The following is a 19,529-nucleotide window of genomic DNA, read 5'->3' as shown; positions in this document are numbered from 1 at the left end:
TCTTTTTTCGTTTTTGTTTGTGTTTTTTTGTTTGGGTTTGGATTTGTGTTTTTGGTTGGTTTTGAGTTTGGATTTGGTTTGTTTTCGTTTGCTTTTTCGTTTTTTTTTTTTTGTTGGTATTGGTGTTTGTGGTTGGGTTTGTTGTTAGGTTTTTGTTTTCGTTTGCTTTTTTGTTTGTTTTTTCTTTGTGTTTGTATTGGTGTTTGTGGTTGTGGTTGGGTTTGTTGCTAGGTTTTTGTTTTCGTTTGTATTTGTAATTGTGTTAGCGTTATGTTTGCGTTTTGTTGTTTTGGTTTTGGTTGGTCGTGGTTTGGGTGAGCAATGCCGGGTTTATGATGATTACTAAACACACAGGTAATGGTCTTTAACAGAATGGTTTTTCACAGAAGCCAGAGCAGGGCCTGGCCGGGACGGCTAGTATTAAATATTATTTAAATCAGTAAAAGTTCTTTCACAGTTCAAATTACTCCTATATACATAAAATATGCATCCTTTATATTTCACAACATTATTCAAGTTTGGTTTTATAAAATTCTCCCGTGTGTTATATTTGTGTTCGTGGCAGTGTTTCTTTCAGACTTTTTCCGTGGTGCAGACACTGGTAAAGTTTATATTTTTCTAAATAAATTATATTTTCGTTGGATGGGGGGTGAGGGCGGTAAATGTGTTTCGGGGGAGAAACTCTCCCCCCAAGGCCGTTGCGATGCGTCAAAGAAACAAAGGTTCGTGGTGTTTGTAAACATTAGGAGATGTTTAGCTTACATTGTTGGCATTAATCCACTTTTTTTTAAAAAATAGACTAAACAAAAGCGTCCCTTCCCTTTCACACACACACACACACACACACACACACACACACACACACTCACATACATGAACATACAATCACACAGGAACGCACACACACACATAAACATACGAACACACACGAACAAACACGCACAGGAACACACACACACACCCACATGAACAAACGAACACATAGGAACATAGTCACATACACACCCACGGACATACGAACACACACGAACACACCATTACCGCTGCTTTAAACACTGTGGCCTGCCACATGCATGTAGCTGAGACTTGATGTAGATAAGAGAGTTGTCTTTTGGTGGGGGGGGGGGCGAATGTTTATAGATGATGCAATTAGACTGCTGGAGTCGATATGGTTGTGGTCTAATGGTTGTGTCTGTGTGGTTGTGGTCTAATGGTTGTGTCTGTGTGGTTGTGGTCTAGTGGTTGTGTCTGTGTGGTTGTGGTCTAGTGGTTGTGATTTAGTGGTTGTGACCATGTGGTTGTCCCATAGTGGTTGTGTCTATGTGACTTTGTCTTTGCTTTTGTCGATATGGTTCTTTCTTTTCTTGTGTCTATGCGATTCTGTCTTTGCTTGTGTCTATGTGATTCTGTCTTTGATTGTGTCTATGCGATTCTGTCTTTGATTGTGTCTGTGATTCTGTTTTTGATTGTGTCTGTGATTCTGTCTTTGCTTGTGTCTATGCGATTCTATCTTTGATTTTGTCTATGTGGTTCTGTCTTTGCTTGTGTCTATGTGATTCTGTCTTTCCTTGTGTCTATGTGATTCTGTCTTTGATAGTGTCTATGCGATTCTGTTTTTGATTGTGTCTGTGATTCTGTCTTTGCTTGTGTCTATGCGATTCTATCTTTGATTTTGTCTATGTGGTTCTGATTTAGATTCGTGTAATGTCTTAGTGTCTCGCCAGCATGTCTTCACCGCTCTCCTTTTGTGCTATGTCAATACTTTAAAACTTTAAACCTTACAATCAAAGACGGGGTGGACACTGGTAAAAGTATATATTTTGTATATGTATTCCATTTTGTTCTGGGGGGTGTGGGTGCGGTAGACTTTCTCCCCCCGCCCACCCACCACCCCCCCCCCCCCCCCCCCCCCCCCCCCACTCCCCGAAGAGAAGCCTGGAAGAAATTCAGTCCAAACAATTTGCTTGGTAAAGAAAACTTAACAAAGAAATTCCTAACAAAAACTCAGCCCATCCTACGAACAAAGTTAGTTTAATTTGTTATCATCCACACAATTAAGTAAATACAGGAAAAGTGTTTTTAAAACAACAACAACAACAGATGTTCCCTTTGTAAACTGTCTAGAACAATTTACTGAACACCGTGATCTGAAAAAAACAAAACCGAGGTTAAGTGGATGTCCAACTCGCGTGCTAGAGTGCGCTATCTGTAAACTAAACATGCATTTACGATTCCCTTCCATCCATTAGCCCGACCAGGGACCCTATCTATCTTCTAGACACGACTTTTTATCCGCGTCACCCCCACCCCACTACCACCACCCCTACGCCCCACCACTGTCCCCCCGTGTCTACCCCATTTATTTTTCCCCTGCCCGGCAAGCAGTGAAATTAAATCATTTGAATTATTTTTTGTACAAGCAGATCTCGTTTCTCCCTAATCAGGGGAACTATTATTTAAACGTCGCACAGCACACAAAAAAATGCAGAAACGCGAGATGTGTTCGCAACTGGATATTTTTTTTTTAAACTGTTCTCTTGGACGTACGCGTGCATGCGAGTGAGAAAATGTTTAATCCTAAGAGAACTCACTCGTACGCGGCAAGCCGACATTTTTTTTGTAACATATTGATTTATAAATTATGGCGCCAAGATCGATTTTCGTTATTGGCTGTTCCCAAAAACCAATCTTCATTATTACATTAGTATTTTTATCAATTCTGTACGGAACGCTAAGAAAATTGTTTTTGTAATATTAGAAAAAAATATGTTAACCTTTTAAAACTTATTGATAACTTTTCTTTGGAAAAAATGAAAAAGGTATTAAGTTCTTAAAATTATATGGACAATTATATTAATTACTGAAAGATTAAACTCGATTGAAATCATACAATCAGAAAGCGTGCTATTTTAATATATGTTGGTGTACATATATATATATATATATATATATATATATATATATATATATATATATATATATATATATATATATGTGTGTGTGTGTGTGTGAGAGAGAGTGAGTGTGTGAGTGTGTGTTGGTGTGTGATATAATAATTTGACATAATTAGAAATTTTATTATTTTTTTAAACAAAAAATTTCTGTTTAAAGTAGTATTGATCACCGCTATCACACGCTGTGTATATTTGTTGGTCTAGTCTTTTAACTATGCGATTTGATTCTATAAAAAATTTAAAAGTATTACATAAATTACAAAAAAATTATTTTTGTTTTGAACACCCTTACTAAAGCATCTTTAGCGACTGCTACATTTCTTTATATTGATTTAAATATTGGAGGATAATTATATCTTAAAATAAAATCATTTTAATTCTTTGTTTTCGAGCATATATGAAAGTTTGTTTCTAAAAAGGTTTGAATGTAATTTTTACTGTCCCGTGCACTTTATTTTAAATGTCTACCAGTTTAGAACGTGTCAAACACATTTTTCAAGCTTGTGTATACATTGCACACATGCCAATTGTTCAGACATAATTACCAACTGTACACGTACCAAATGTTCAGCCATATGTACCAACTGTACACATGCAAATTGTTCAGACATCTGTACACATGTCAAATACCCAGACCTGTAAAATGTCCAGGCATGTCAAATGTTCAACTGGACATTTCAAGATCTCTGCGAAAACACCCATAACGGTGCGGACCTAATCTACTACTGATAAACATCGATTTTCTCTTGGATTTAGACTATTGTCGTCGTTTTGTTGTTTCTTTTACTCGGGACTCCGTCACATTTTGTGGTTTAATCCGCATCGTTGATTAGGGTTTTTTTTTGGACAGTCTCTTGGTGTCTAAAGAGCTGGCAGTGACCTTTCCTAAATCTATGACGTGGGTTTGATTTAAATTCACACACATCCAGACACATACACACACACACACACATGAGCACACACTACAGGCACAAGTAAACACTCTCATTATTTTTAGTATACATTATATATATATATATATATATATATATATATATATATATATATATATATATATATATATATATATATATAGGCTACATATAATTGTAGTGTTAAAAAAGAACACTGTAAAATAACCATCTCTGCAATTGTGTGCATGACTCTCATAAAATCAGTTTTTACGACTTTTGCAAAAAGGGGAGTGGAGAGTGGGGGGAGGGGGAACTGTCCATTCCACCCCTCCCTGCGATGCGCCAGTGCGACCTGCCGATTGGCCAACAATTTTAAATTCTTGGCTTTTATATTTTTTAAATCCTAGCAACTGGGGGGGGGGGGGCAATATAATTTTTTTTTTTAATCGCTTTAAGTTTGTTAACACAAAATGGAAAAACCAAAATTCAAGAAATAAACGTGCTCTGTAAATCACACAGTTTTATTTTGAACCCCGTGCCAGGTTTTAAAAAAATATTTACATTTTCAGCTTGGCTGGGTTTAATTATTTTCATCGCTAGTCTTTGGCGGAAGACAGACACAGCCCCTGTTCTTGTTCCCCTTATCGGGTAAAGACTTTTAAAATTTAATTTAAGAAAAGCACTGTACTGCTTGATGGTGAGGGAGGACTAAACCGCAGAACAAGGTTTGGTTGTAGAAAGGGAACTTTTTATCTGATGACCAAGAGTTTAGACCTGTCAGGTTGTTTCGGTTGAGTTCGGTTAGTATTAGGCTTTGTTTAATCAAGCGTCTGCCAATGTTGTAAATTACATAGTTAATGTTTTGGGGCGTTTATTCTTTACATTTTTATAATTATCTTTGTTTTTAAAACTTTTAAAACTTGAGTTTATTTTTTATTTAAAACTTCAGTTTAATCTTATGACTGTGTTTTTGGTTTCCTTACCAATGTATGAATTATGTTTACTTTGTAATTTTTTTTTTTTTTTTTTATTGTAACCTGTGATTTTGGTTCGGTAGTTGTTTTTTTTTTTTTACTTTAGTTTTATTCTATACAGTTTATTTTAAAATATTTTGAATACTGGGCTCGAGTCGCTATAGCGTCCCTGAGTCCACCCAGCTCTAATGGGTATCTGCCTCCGTTAAGGAAGGTAGAAGTGCTGACCGCACTATACCTTCATTCATTGATGTCATTGAAACAAGTGAACTCTATTTCATCTGCCTCATGTAGCGCCGGGTTCGAAAGGGTGTTTACTTGTGCTATGTAGTGTGTGATTTACGCTCGATATTTTGACTTATTGTTAACGTACGATTTCGCTTCTGTAATGGGTTTTGCTCACGAATTACGTTAGTCGTTTTCTAGTAATCAGAGGCGTAGTGAGGAGGGGGTACATATGACCCCGGGCGCCGACCCTAGGGGGCGCCAAAATGGGTTGTAAAAAAAATGAAAAGCTCATTTTAGCTTGCATTATAAATATAAAACATATATGGTGGGGGGGGGGGGGGGCGCCAAATTGTATATTTGTCCTCGGGCGCCAGGAAGGGTCGCTACGCCTCTGTCAGTAATTTTTCTCTATAAAGTGCGAACTTCATACCTTCAGTAACTTCACACTGGCTTCCTCGATAAAGTGCGAACTACATACCTTCAGTAACTTTAGACCGGTTTCCTCTATAAAGTGCGAACTACATACCTTCAGTAACTTCAGACTTTGGATCCTCGATAAAGTGCGAACTACATACCTTCAGTAACTTCAGACTTTAGTTTCCTCGATAAAGTGCGAACTTCATACCTTCAGTAACTTCAGACTTTGGTTTCCTCGATAAAGTGCGAACTTCATACCTTCAGTAACTTCAGACTTTGGATCCTCGATAAAGTGCGAACTACATACCCTATCCAGTAACTTCAGACTTTGGTTTCCTCGATAAAGTGCGAACTTCATACCTTCAGTAACTTCAGACTTTGGATCCTCGATAAAGTGCGAACTTCATACCTTCAGTAACTTCAGACGTTGGATTTCTCGATAAAGTGCGAACTTCATACCTTCAGTAACTTCGGACTTTTCCTCTATAAAGTGCAGACTACATACCTTCATTAACTTCAGACTTTGGCTTCCTCGATAAAGTGCGAACTACGTTCCTTCAGTAATGTATGAATTAGGTTTCCTCTATATGAACTTACTTCCATCAGTAACGACGGCCTTGAGTTACTATCAAAACATTACTGCCTGCTGAATCCGAGTTGCTTTCTCTGACGTTCACTCAGTGATTAACCAACATCCCACGCTTGAGCTTACACTCCCTGTTCAACTTTGACCCCTGCTGATATACTCCCCCTCCCCCTGATGTATTATGTGGTCAGCAGACTAAGTCCTGGCCCGTTAGAGACAACCCACCAGCCCAGGTTGTGACCCCTGGGGTGATGACGCGTTAAGCCGCCATCACACCTCAGGGAGAGTTACGTCATCTGTTCTTCGCGTCTCAACTAAGTCTAAAAATACATCCAAACTCAAGGACTAATTTAACGGTTCGTTTAATCAAAGTTTTCAAATATTTCCTTAAACCAACACCAGGAAACATAAAATAGAATTGAGTTCTGTCGATCGCTTAGTAATTTTAAGAAGCTAGTGCTGAAAGTACTTTAAAAGTCGCATTTTTGCGATGGTATGAAGTTCGCACTTTATCGAGAATACCAAAGCCTAAAGGTCGTTACACCTCTTAATTGATTTGACGGATATACAAATATTGATGTTGAAGAATTTACTAAAGTACCTTTTTAAAAAAAAGGTATAAAAAAAATTAAAAAACATTCATAGCTATTTTGAATTTTGGATGGTGGTGGGCGTTACGCCCGCAACCGAAGACATGCCTGTAAACTCATTCATCTCAAAATATTTGCTTTTTGACATTTGTTCTATTAGTACTAAAACCTACAATTACTGCTATTAATAAATCGGGAGTGTTCTCCCCTAAACTTTCTCGAATACTCTTATATAACTTGGAATATAGACATGATTTTTAATTACTTAAACTTTTAAAAATAGAATAGAATATCATAGAAAAAAGAATTGCGCACCAAGCGAACGACAAAACAATATGTGCATAATAGTGCGCAATATTATTAGTACTTTATAAATTTACATGCGTTTTTTGAGAAATCGGAAATAGCGTAAATTAGTACTTCCGGTCAACAGAAATTACTCAAAATTTGAAAGAATGTAGAAAATTAGATCTTTTACTTACATGTGAAATTTCATTTATCTATCTGAAATAGTACTCAAATTATAGGCTTTTGAAAAATTCAAAGTAGAAAAAGTACCACTCCCGGTTATCGGAGATCGCTCAAAAGTTGAAACGGATCTACGATTTTGATAAAATACTTATATAATGAAATTTCATCAACCTAGCTGTAACGGTACTCAAGTTATTGTGTTTACACACAGACAGACAGATACACAGACACACAGACACACAGACATACGGACAAGATTGCAAAATTATGTTTTTTCCGTATCAGTGAGGTGTAAAAACGTCGAGATTTGTAAAAATCTCGATTTTTTTTTTTTGCACGATTACAATACTTTCTCTATACTTCGTATATACGAGAAAGTAAAAAAAGGTAATTTTACTTCTTTTACAACACGGGTAGACCTGCTATTTCTTGTTATACAAACAAGTGCTCGGTTTATCCTTATCAGGCCAACAAGTTGAGCAACTTTTCCGTCTTATAATCAAGACTCTTACCCCTTTATTATAGACCAGTGCAGCCCCCCCCCCTCCTCCTCTAAAACTCAAGCTGAATTCAACTGTAACTCAACAAATTGTATTGTAACTCCTTATACGTCTAGTTCTCAAACCATGTACCCCTTCGGCTAATGCTAAACTGATATATTGTAAGATCAATCTACTAAATACACCTATTTACCCTTTCCATAAACCTTGGCGCAATTACCCTTGCTGTTGGCCCTCTAAATCTGACACATTATGCAATTTGACCCTTGCTGTTGACCCTCTAAACCAGGGTCTCCAACTACGGCCCGCGGGCCGGATGCGGCCCGCGAGCTCCCTCTCATCCGGCCCGCGGAGATCTTTTTGTCCATGGAAAAAAACGTTTGTTGAAGTTGACTGAGGAATTTGCTCAGAAAGTCACGACATGCCTGGAAGAAACTGGCCCCCGAACTGAAATTTGATAGTTAATGTGGCCCTCGGACTGAAAAGTTTGGAGACCCCTGCTCTAAACCTTGACACTTTATTTGTCCCGACCCTGACAGTTTATTTACCCGATCCCTACAACTGACCCTAACTCTCAGTTGCCCAATGTCAGGATTCTTTCTCTTACACCGAGCCCCTGAATCGGTTTTTCTCAGCCCAATTAACGTTCTCTTCAAAATTTCAGACGTTTTTTTTTTCACACGCCTGTGATAATTTGGGCACTTGCTGAAATGGGACCCGTCTTGAGGTCGCAAAAAAAAAAAAAATCTAAGTATTCTTTAACCGCTTGTACAAGAAACAGAATCCAAATTAAGTTTTACATCCGGGGCTTTAATTTGCTACATTAAAACTCAGGAAGCGTAGGCGTTGGAGCTTGATTCGATTGGAAGCGATGCTCAGTCGCTCGTGGGAGAAAACATTGATAAATTATTTAAAGTGATTGTCTTTAAGGCCATGGGAAATACGGTTTTAGCTAGGGAAGTCGGTTTTGTAAAGAGGTCAAAGCTTTTCTTGCGTTTATTCTTTATTTTTTGCTGGTAGGGATTTGGTTTTCTAAACTGAAGTTAGTTTTCTAAAGAGACTAACAAGCTCGCATTGTTTACTTTGTTAGAAGTATAATTTTAAGAAAAGTTGTGTTTTAGATGGTTAATCGTTCATTAGCCATATAATCTATAGTTATAATTTATGGAGTGATTGACAATTTTAAGCTGTAGATTTATTCTCTTTGTATGCCGAGGTCATATAAAACTTCACTTGCCCTCTGGAATATCAGGTTCGAAAGGGAACTTCAATTTTTTTTCGAATCCAATCAGGTGTGAATTTGGTATTATCTAGTATGTTAAGGTAAGTGAACTGTGTCAAGTCCTTAGTCGTCAATTACAATGTGAATGAATGTGTGGATTTTGTCTTAAGTTTTTATGTGTATATTATAAATTGAATTTTAATGAATGATACTTGTCTTGAAATGATGTTGTTTTTTTTTACTTTCTCGTTTACGAAATATAGATAAAGTAATGTAATCGTGCAAAACAAAATCGAGATTTTTGCAAATATCGACGTTTTACACCTCCCTGAGTCGGAAAAACATAATTTTGCAATCTTGTCTGTGTGTATGTGTGTCTGTGAACACGATAAGTTGAGTGCCGTTACAGCTAGGTTGATGAAATTTCATATATAAGTATTAAATGTGTAGATATGTATAAACTTTTGGGCGATTTCTGATAACCGGAAGTGGAACTTTTCAAAAGCCTATAACTTGAGTACTATTCCAGATAGATGAATGAAATTTTACATTTAAGCATAAAATATAATTATCTGCCTTCTTTCTAGTTTTGAGTAATTTCTGTTGACCGGAAGTACTAATTTTTTTTCCGAGTTCTCAAAAAACGCATGTGAATTTATAAAGCACTAATAATATTCCGCACTATTATATTTTGTTTGGCGTTCACTTGGTGTCCAATTCTTTTTTCTACGAGATTCTATTCTATTTTAATAAGTTTAAGTAATTAAAAATGGATTTAAAATATTATCTATATCACGAATTGCCATCCACCGTAGTGTTGTATAAGAATATTCGAGAAAGTTTTGGGGAGATCACTCACGGTTTATTTTTATTTTATTTATTTCCATAGCCTTTGTCCAACCAAGAACAAACTATAAGGCAGCAGTTATTTGATTTTGGAGTTGTCTCTCCTAGAAGAGTTGCTGTCCCTAACTATCGAGCCTCATTTGCCCTCGGTTTATAGTATGAAACCTATAATCTTGAATAGATGTTATTATACAATATTGCGCAATATGTGTATTGCGTTGTGATCTATTTCATATGTTCGTGTTGGCGTCAAGGGATAAATTTCTGCTACCAAATGTTGATATGTTTATTTCTGGTTTTACTCTCCCATTAGTCAGCCACTGCTCACGACCTTTTTTCCATCCACTTCGCTTTCATTTAGCCATACATCATCCAGTTCATTAAACCAAATTAAGCTCATTAGCGTTTCAGAATCCTAATGAGCAAAAATCAAGCTTCATAATTATAAATTTTCAACAGATGCATACGCATCAACAAATTAAATTAAAACAACGAAACGGGTTGTCCAATTATTTTTTAAACGGTTTCATCTATCTTCTGCAATAACATACCTTGTAATAATAGTTCCATTTTTTAAACATATGGGTAAACACTTTTTTTTATAAACCCGCATAATGTGGCAGAACTTCAAAAGATTTATTACCTATACACAAATATATAATAGAAATTGCAATGTTATTTTTATGTTGGTTCATTTTTCACCGCTAAGAATTGCAGATGCAATCAGCAACAATGCGATGTAGGTAAAACGGACGACAGACCATGAGCTGTAGAAAAGATGCAATAAATCAAATAAATTTCAAGTAAACCGAGAGACCCAGCTGGATTTCTGTGACCCTGGTCTGGCTTACCCAAAGACCAGACAGTGGCACCAATTACCAGCAACAGAAACGGCTGCATGGCTGAGTAGATACATTACATCACGTCTTTTCTCGCCGTGCAGGGAAGGGCGGGGGGGGGGGGGGGGGGGGGGGGGAAGGCGGGACGCTATGATAGGGAATTTCGGTGCTTGACTTGTGGTCAGGGAGTATGGACTCTAGGGTGCTTGACTAGCGGTCATGGAGTATGGACTCTATGTTAGGGTGGTTGACTAACGGTCAGGGAGTATAGACTATGATAGGGTGGTTGACTAGCGGTCAGTGAGTATGGACTCTATGATAGGGTGCTAGGCTAGCGGTCAGGGAGTATGGACTCTATGATAGGGTGCTTGACTAGCGGTCATGGAGTATGGACTGTATGATAGGGTGCTTGACTTGATGTCAGTGAGTATGGACTCTGTGATAGGGTGCTAGAATAGCGGTCAGGGAGTGTGGACTCTATGTTAGGGTGCTTTACTTGTGGTCAGTGAGTATGGACTCTATGATAGGGTGCTTGACTAGCGGTCAGTGAGTATGGACTCTATGATAGGGTACTAGGCTAGCGGTCAGGGACTATGGACTATGATAGGGTGCTTAACTAGCGGTCAGTGAGTATAGACGATGTTAGGGTGGTTGACTAACGGTCAGGGAGTAAGGACTCTATGATAGGGTGCTTGACTAACGGTCAAGGAGTATGGACTCTATGGTAGGGTGCTTGACTAGCGGTCAGGGAGTATGGACTCTATGATAGGGTGCTTGACTAACGGTCAAGGAGTATGGACTCTATGGTAGGGTGCTTGACTAGCGGTCAGGGAGTATAGACTCTATGTCAGGGAGTTGCTGTGCTTGACCTGAGGTCAGTAAGTACGGAATAAATGAATAAAGTGATTGACAAAGCAGTTTCAGAAAATCTAAAAAAATACATTTTAATTTTTTCATTTGTGTAAAGACCGCTTAGGAAGACATACATATAATACTTGCAAGTGAGCATAGAATTGTGCTGTTTCTTGTCCAGGCTGTTTCTTGTCCAGGCTGTTTCTTGTCCAGGCTGTTTCTTGTCCAGGCTGTTTTCAAACTTAGCAAAGCTCGTCCCAGAATGACATCAGTAAGTCCTGTGTGTTTGTCCTAACATCAGGAAGTCCTGTGTGTTTGTCCTAACATGAGGAAGTCCTGTGTGTTTGTCCTAACATCAGGAAGTCCTGTGTGTTTGTCCTAACATCAGGAAGTCCTGTGTGTTTGTCCTAACGTCAGGAAGTCCTGTGTTTTTGTCCTAACATGAGGAAGTCCTGTGTGTTTGTCCTAACATCAGGAAGTCCTGTGTGTTTGTCCTAACATCAGGAAGTCCTGTGTGTTTGTCCTAACATCAGGAAGTCCTGTGTGTTTGTCCTAACATCAGGAAGTCCTGTGTGTTTGTCCTAACATCAGGAAGTCCTGTGTGTTTGTCCTAACATCAGGAAGTCCTGTGTGTTTGTCCTAACATGAGGAAGTCCTGTGTGTTTGTCCTAACATCAGGAAGTCCTGTGTGTTTGTCCTAACATCAGGAAGTCCTGTGTGTTTGTCCTAACATCAGGAAGTCCTGTGTGTTTGTCCTAACATCAGGAAGTCCTGTGTGTTTGTCCTAACATCAGGAAGTCCTGGGTGTTTGTCCTACCTGTCTTTTAAAGCGTTACATATTTGTCTTCTAAGTCCTAATTTGTCGACAGTCTGTTTTAAAAACTGGTTTGTTTTAAATAATTATTTAGCTATGCCCAAACAAAAAGTTATTTTAGCCGGTTATATTTTGTACAAAAAAAAATGTCATTCTGATGTATTACCACAAAGCAAACGTTTATTTAGCAAATTATATTTTGTCGAAACATTTTTGTTCAAGTAAATGTTTTTCACTGTCCTTAAACAAGTTTAATTTCCTTATCCAATGGTTGAGTTTTTTTTCAACCCCGCGTTACGACAAGTTACAAAGCCATGTTTCTTGTCTGAGAAAATCCAGAGCTAGAGCCCTTTGAATGTTTTCATGACTTCATTTCATTTCCAAAGGCTTGTTTAGAACCCCCATAGCTCCCGGTTCTCTGCTGTTAAACAAATCTGAACAAATTCTACAATCTACTCCTCACTGGCAAGCTATTTCAAATGACAAAAGTTACGGAAAAAAAATTTCCATCTATTACCGCTATTGTATGGCTTCAACTTTAATGCTGCCACTACTACGTTAAGTCTTCCAATTGTCTGGAGTTTTCCACAGACCCGGGAAAAATATTCCCGAAAAGGAAAATGGGGACATTTTTTTGTTTGATCAACAGTCCCCTTCCCTGGCTTCAGATTGAGTGCCTTCGTGTTGGCTGCGGCATCTCAAGGGTTAATGTCACTTTGTTAATCTCCCTTTAGTTTTTATGGCGCGGTTCCGTTTTCTCCCTTCTCAACAGCGTAGCGAACCTACGTACTTTTTTTAAAGTACCTTTCACCCATTGCGGTTTTCCGCGTTTGTGCTTGCATTATTGATACCGCGTTGTTCGCTTCACTGCCTGCTACGTTTAATTACTTTTTCGTGCTTCTTCAACTAGAGTTTTCGCAATTATTTTTTTTTGTGTGTGTCGTTAATTAGGGCTAATATTATTTTTTCCAGTTCGGTGGTTCTGACACGGGGTTCTCTGAATATTCTAGAAGTTGTGCTGTAGTGTTGGTGTTGGCAATGAAAACGATGAGCGATCGTGGCACGAGTTATTTATCCTGTTTTTTTTTAAACACATCCCTTTGTGTTTTTGTGTTCGTAGTTGGCCTACCATCGCGCCGTGCTGGTCAAAGTAGTTTGAACAGGGAAACATTATTTCTTCACACAACACACACGCTTGTCTCGATCAACTCGATGTATATATATATATATATATATATATATATATATATATATATATATATATATATATATATATATTGTATATATGTATAAATGCGATCCCTATAGTAGGCGCCCAACATACCACGTCAGTACCAGAATATTCTCAATATTTCTACTTTTGTTCCACATTTCCATGACAGAAACATTCCCTTTCTTTTCTACGCTCCATAACGTATGCCAATCATAAAGCTGCCGGGTTTTTCAGACAGCTCAATGGTACGAATATAAACGTGGCATAACACTCTTGTTGAGTCTACTAATCCCCCCCCCCCCCCCCTCCTCCCCCCCCCCCTCGCTCGATTCCAGAAAAGTGCTACCGCCGAGATTTATCCCACCGTTTTATCTTCCCTTGTTTTTCTTCGCCTCAACCGAGGGGAGATCATCAGTTTTAATTGAATTCTTAGTCTCTATCGCCCCTTTCTTGGGAGTCACCGCACATATTTCTCATCTTCTCGTATGATTTTGTTATCATCGTTACGTCATGAGCTCAAGCATTAACATTGAACTAGTTTTATATTCCGTACATAAAACTGCCTGTTTTTTTTTGTTTATTACTAAAAGTGCCGTAGTCTTTGATTGCTACTTTGAGAAAGATTTATCACGATGTCTTTAATGGTAATGATTCCTTTACGGCCAGAATCTATTTCCCGTGTCCGAGAAATGTGGCGAGTCCCAAAAACGCTGTCTGGAACAAAATGTGTACCGGAAATAGTACCCACTGTGTGAGCACTGGCTTGAAATTCGGAAAGTCATATATTGTTTCAAGGTCATTGGTGGTGTACAATGGACAGGAGACGAAAAACTAAGTTCGGAAAGTTAACATCTGGCGTTAACTACAGATCATGTGCTTGTCGGTTTCAAAAAATGTCCCTTTGAGACTTGAATATATTTTTTTGGCTTTGTTCCTGGGGGTTGGATTTAAAAGTTTCAAATAAAGTAAAACATAACAGTTAACAAAAAATAGTTACTTGTGCAAAACGTAAGTTTATAAACTCTGACTAGAGCAACATGCCGACACACATATATATATATACATACATATACATATATAATATATATATACATACAAAAATATATATATATGTATATATAGGCCTATATACTTACATGCATATATATATATATATATATATATATATATAATATAAATTGTTGTATATATATGGTCAACATAACATATTATATATATATATATATATATATATATATATATATATATATATATATATATATATATATATATATATATATATATATATATATATATATATATATATACATATATATATATATTGCATGTATGATACATATATATCTTTTATACATATATATATATATATATATATATATATATATATATATATAATATTTAAGTGTATTTGTATATGTATATATCTATATATATAAAGAGGCTAAATATTGTATAAATAATATATATGTATATATAATATATATATATATATATATATATATATATATATATATAACAATCGTGTGTAAGTGACGAATCAGCTATTATTTACAGCTAATGAAGAGGGCTACAAGACTGAAACAAACACCCAGACAGTGCGACACGCCCACACTTAAAAGCCAGACGGGTTATAATCTAACCTCAAACAGAACCCCACCAACTTTTGACTTCATCCGGCAGCGATTCATGGCATCCATCCCGCTATGATGCCTGGAAATCTTAATGGCGCATTTTTTTTCTGACGTGAAATCAATAGAATGCATTAGTCGCCCTAGAGAAGCTTCGAAAAAGACGGCAAACACACACACACGCACACACACGCGCGCACAAACGGCAAGTGTTTTATTTCAATGTGGGGGGGGCTAGGTGTTTACTCGACCAACCGGGCTCGCTGTGCCAAATGTTTCCGGTGTCCGGCACGGTCAGGCACCCAGGGAGAGTGGAACCGGAGTCACGTGGTATAATTCGGTTAGATTGGACGTGAACTCTTGTGCTACGTTCTTTTGAGGCTCCGAGTTCGTTTACATTGATCATAGAATTATAAATCAGACATTGCGATTTGGTGTGCGATGTGCATTGTTCATGATATATATATATATATATATATATATATATATATATATATATATATATATATATCATTTACATATATATATATATATCGCATTTACATATATATATATATATATATATATATATATATATATATATATATATATATATATATATATATATATATATATCGCATTTACATATATATATATATATTTATATATATATATATATATATATATATATATATATATATATATATATATATATATATATATATATATATATATATATATATATGGATATGTTTTTTGTCTGACTATAGTGCTCCCTGTACTTTGTACAGTAATTGTTGATGGGGCGGCACTCAGCTGTAGGGAATTCCCGATATCAAATTTAGCGGTGACAGATTGAATAAAAAAATAACAGCATAGAAATGTGGTAAGGCGCTGCTAATGTGGGAGGCTTCTCTTCATACATGGGATGGCCATATGCACTCTTGTGCATACTATAGTACACACACACACACACACACACGCACACACACACTCAGAAACATACATACATACATACAAACACATTTCGTGGGCGGACTATACTTTCTAAATAAATTATATTTCTTCCGCCGCGGAGGGGGGGGGTGTGCTTCAACGTCAGCCATCCCCACCCCCACCCCCCCCACACCCCCCCACACACACACACACGAGAACAAGCGATGCATTAGAGAAACTTACATTATAAGTGCTTTGGTGGTCTTTCATCTTAAAGAAAAACGCATAATGTAAAAGTAATTAACTCGATTAAACGAATGTTTGTTTCTGCAAGTGGCAAACATTGTTGACGCCGTGTCAGTTGTTTTCGGATCTCGTTACCCTGCAAGCCCCGGCTTCATCATGAGCCTGAAGTACAGAACATGGTACTAAGAACAACAGGAAATACTTTATCGCCGGAAACAAACAGGTGAAGCGAGACAATACAGAGGAGAAACGGTCTTAATTAGAACACCAGGTAAATTAGTTACAGGTGAAAGGGTTAAAAAGTTATTTCACACGCTGCCACGTTTATATATATACACACATTTACATATATATACATATATATATATATATATATATATATATATATATATATATATATATATATATATATATATATATATATTTTTTTTTTTTTAATTTATTTATTTATATATATATATATATATATATATATATATATATATATATATATATATATATATATATATATATATATATATATATATATATATATATATATATATATATATATATATATATATATATATATATATATAAATATATATATATATGTGTGTGTGTGTGTGTGTTTCTCTGTGTGTGTTTCTCTGTGTGTCTCCGTGGATTTAGAACTCGACGTAGATAATGTAGAAGTGTAGGAGGGGGATGTGGGGGTGTAGGTGCAGGTGCAGTGCAGGTGTTAATGCCGGATACACTGCAAAACATAACAAAACTTTTTAATGTAAGCATTACCTTGCATACATATGTAATCATTGTCTAACCCACCCTCAATACTTCACAAAATATGACTAAACTACTGGTAGCATTCACTAACCTACCCTAAACTAGCCTAAACTAATGTAAGCATTGACTAACCTACACCCATTACTTCACAAAAGTATGACTAAAATACTCTTAGTATTGACTAACCTACCCCCAATAATTCACAAAGTATGATTAAACCTACCGTTACCATTGACTAAACTACCCCCATTACTTCACAAAATATGACTAAACTACTTTTTTGCATCGACTAACCTACACAAAATATGACTAAACTACTGTCAGCACTGACTAGCCTACCCCACAAAATATGACTAAACTACTGTCAGCACTGACTAATCTACCCCACAAAATATGACTAAACTACTGTCACTGACTAATCTACCCCACAAAATATGACTAAACTACTGTCAGCACTGACTAATCTACCCCACAAAATATGACTAAACTACTGTCAGCACTGACTAATCTACCCCACAAAATATGACTAAACTACGCACAGTAAACACTACCCTAACCACCCTAGCCGCCGACAGCGTTTTTCGGGGGAAAATCCGATTGGAAGAAAAACGTCAAGAACACAACAAAAGAACACAACAAGCTCGCGTGACTTAAGACAAGCATTCGGGTCAAACGGTAAAAAATTGTTGCCAGAAAAAAAAAACGGGGAAGGCCGAATCAGATGTCATCAATCCACTGGGCAAAATATTTTTTGGGACGCTGAAAATGACAAAGCCTGGAAATTAAATTTGGGGTAAAAAAATGTGCAACAAATGAAGGGCGTGATAAAAAGATTATGTGTTTAGGATGTGATAGACGGACTTTATATGCTGTACGTGGGGGTTAGGCGACGACCCCTGACCCACATGTGTAAGTGTAGTTTATTCCAAATGGTTCCTCAAAGACCCATGCGTACATTTGTAATGCTATCAAAATAACCCGTGTTGAATTGCAGAACATTTGCGATGCTATCTCAACGACCCCTGACCCACATGTGTAAGTGCAGTTTATTCCAAAATGGTTCCTCAGCGACCAATGTTGAAGTGACGTACGTTTGTAATGGTATCTAAATAATTTGTATTGAATCGCAAAACAACTGCGATGCTATCTCAATGTCACGTGACTCATGTTCACGTAGTTTGTATTTTTACTTTAATGACCCATGACCCATGATCTATGACCTATGTTTATGGGCACTCCGCAAAGCAGTTCCATGAATTGAATTGAATTTTCTAGTGACGATTTTGTTCTATTTTGTACATGATGCATGCCTCACCAAGATCTCTTTAACACGGGAACATAAATACAAAACACAAACAAACAACACTGATACATATCCCTATTTTTTTCTTTTAGTTTATATTTTAATCAATAATCTATATTCTTATTCTTTGACCCTCTTATATTTTTACACATAGTCTCACACACACAAATACACTGACAAAAATATATGCTCAGACTCACACACACATACACACACAAATACAAATCTACCCCCCCCCCCCAAAAAAAAAACTGCACATATATACACAATAAAAATACATTTGAATTCACATACGCTCATACACATAAACCCAGACACACGACACACACACACGCTAATATATACATTCTCACACACACACACATACTACCATATAATGCCAGAAGCACACACATGACTTACCAACACACACACACATTAAAACTAAAATATCAAAATGTATGCTTTGCTTCATTCTTCATATCAGAACTAGGATTTTCCTAACTAAAATTAATTTCTAAAAACCCACTGTCAAGTTTAATAAACTGTTCTAGCGTAAATTTAAATTTTGCTGACTTCATTAAAAGCAGTCATGACGTCATTATTCAACTTCTGAATCATATTTAGGGCTTCTTTTTTGAACTATTCTTTATCTTGTGTTCAGCTATATGTCATCAGGGAGATGTGAGAATGTGTTTGTTTTTTAACAGTGAGTTGTGTTGTGTTTATAGGTAAACATTGGCCAACTGTTAAAGTGGGCATTACAATAAAGTACAGTGAGTGATCTGTGTGTGATGGCGTGGTCTTGTGGTAGAGCGTTATACAGCTAAACTGAAAGTCTCGAGTTCGAATCTGGGTGCAAGTCAGTAGAACGTACCTGGGTCCACCGAGCTCTGATAGTTACCTAACTCGCGTTAGAGAAAAGTAAAGGCGGCTGGCAATACTTCTGACTACAGTATCCCTTCATAAGCCGTGATCATTTAAAACAGGTGAACTCTACTTCACTTACCCCATGGACCATCAGGTTCGAAAAGGGAGCTTTACTTTTACTTTACAGTGACTCATAGAACATCCTTTTATGAGCGAGCTTATTGAAGCCACGGTAAAAATCCACTAATAGACACATTACTGCTAACTTTTACCATGACTAATACCTTCAATTCTAACAATATGAAATATCAAAAACACTATTTTAAAAAGATTATAAATATTTGTTGCATAAGATTCGTGAAAAATAAATAAAGTTTCGGTTTTGAATTACATTCATTAATCAGCTTTCAAGACCGAATTACAG

At 36.7% G+C, this 19,529-nt stretch overlaps 1 protein-coding gene across 1 annotated transcript in view; it reads right to left on the bottom strand.

Annotated features, from left to right (window-relative positions):
• LOC131957068 (putative membrane protein) overlaps positions 1-13,001 on the bottom strand; it is a 57,804-nt gene extending 44,803 nt beyond the window's left edge. Inside the window, exon 1 of the mRNA XM_059321768.1 lies at positions 12,991-13,001. Within this exon, the coding sequence (XP_059177751.1) occupies positions 12,991-13,001 (11 nt within the window). The remainder of the gene's footprint in view (positions 1-12,990) is intronic.
• Positions 13,002-19,529: the final 6,528 nt, after the last annotated feature.

This window comes from Physella acuta, unplaced genomic scaffold (genome assembly GCF_028476545.2).
Source record: "Physella acuta isolate Inbredline_101_S28 unplaced genomic scaffold, ASM2847654v3 ptg001203l, whole genome shotgun sequence".
Taxonomy (NCBI): Eukaryota; Metazoa; Mollusca; class Gastropoda; family Physidae; genus Physella; species Physella acuta.
Note: the sequence above shows the minus strand (reverse complement) of the source record. Positions and strands in the feature narration are given on the sequence as shown.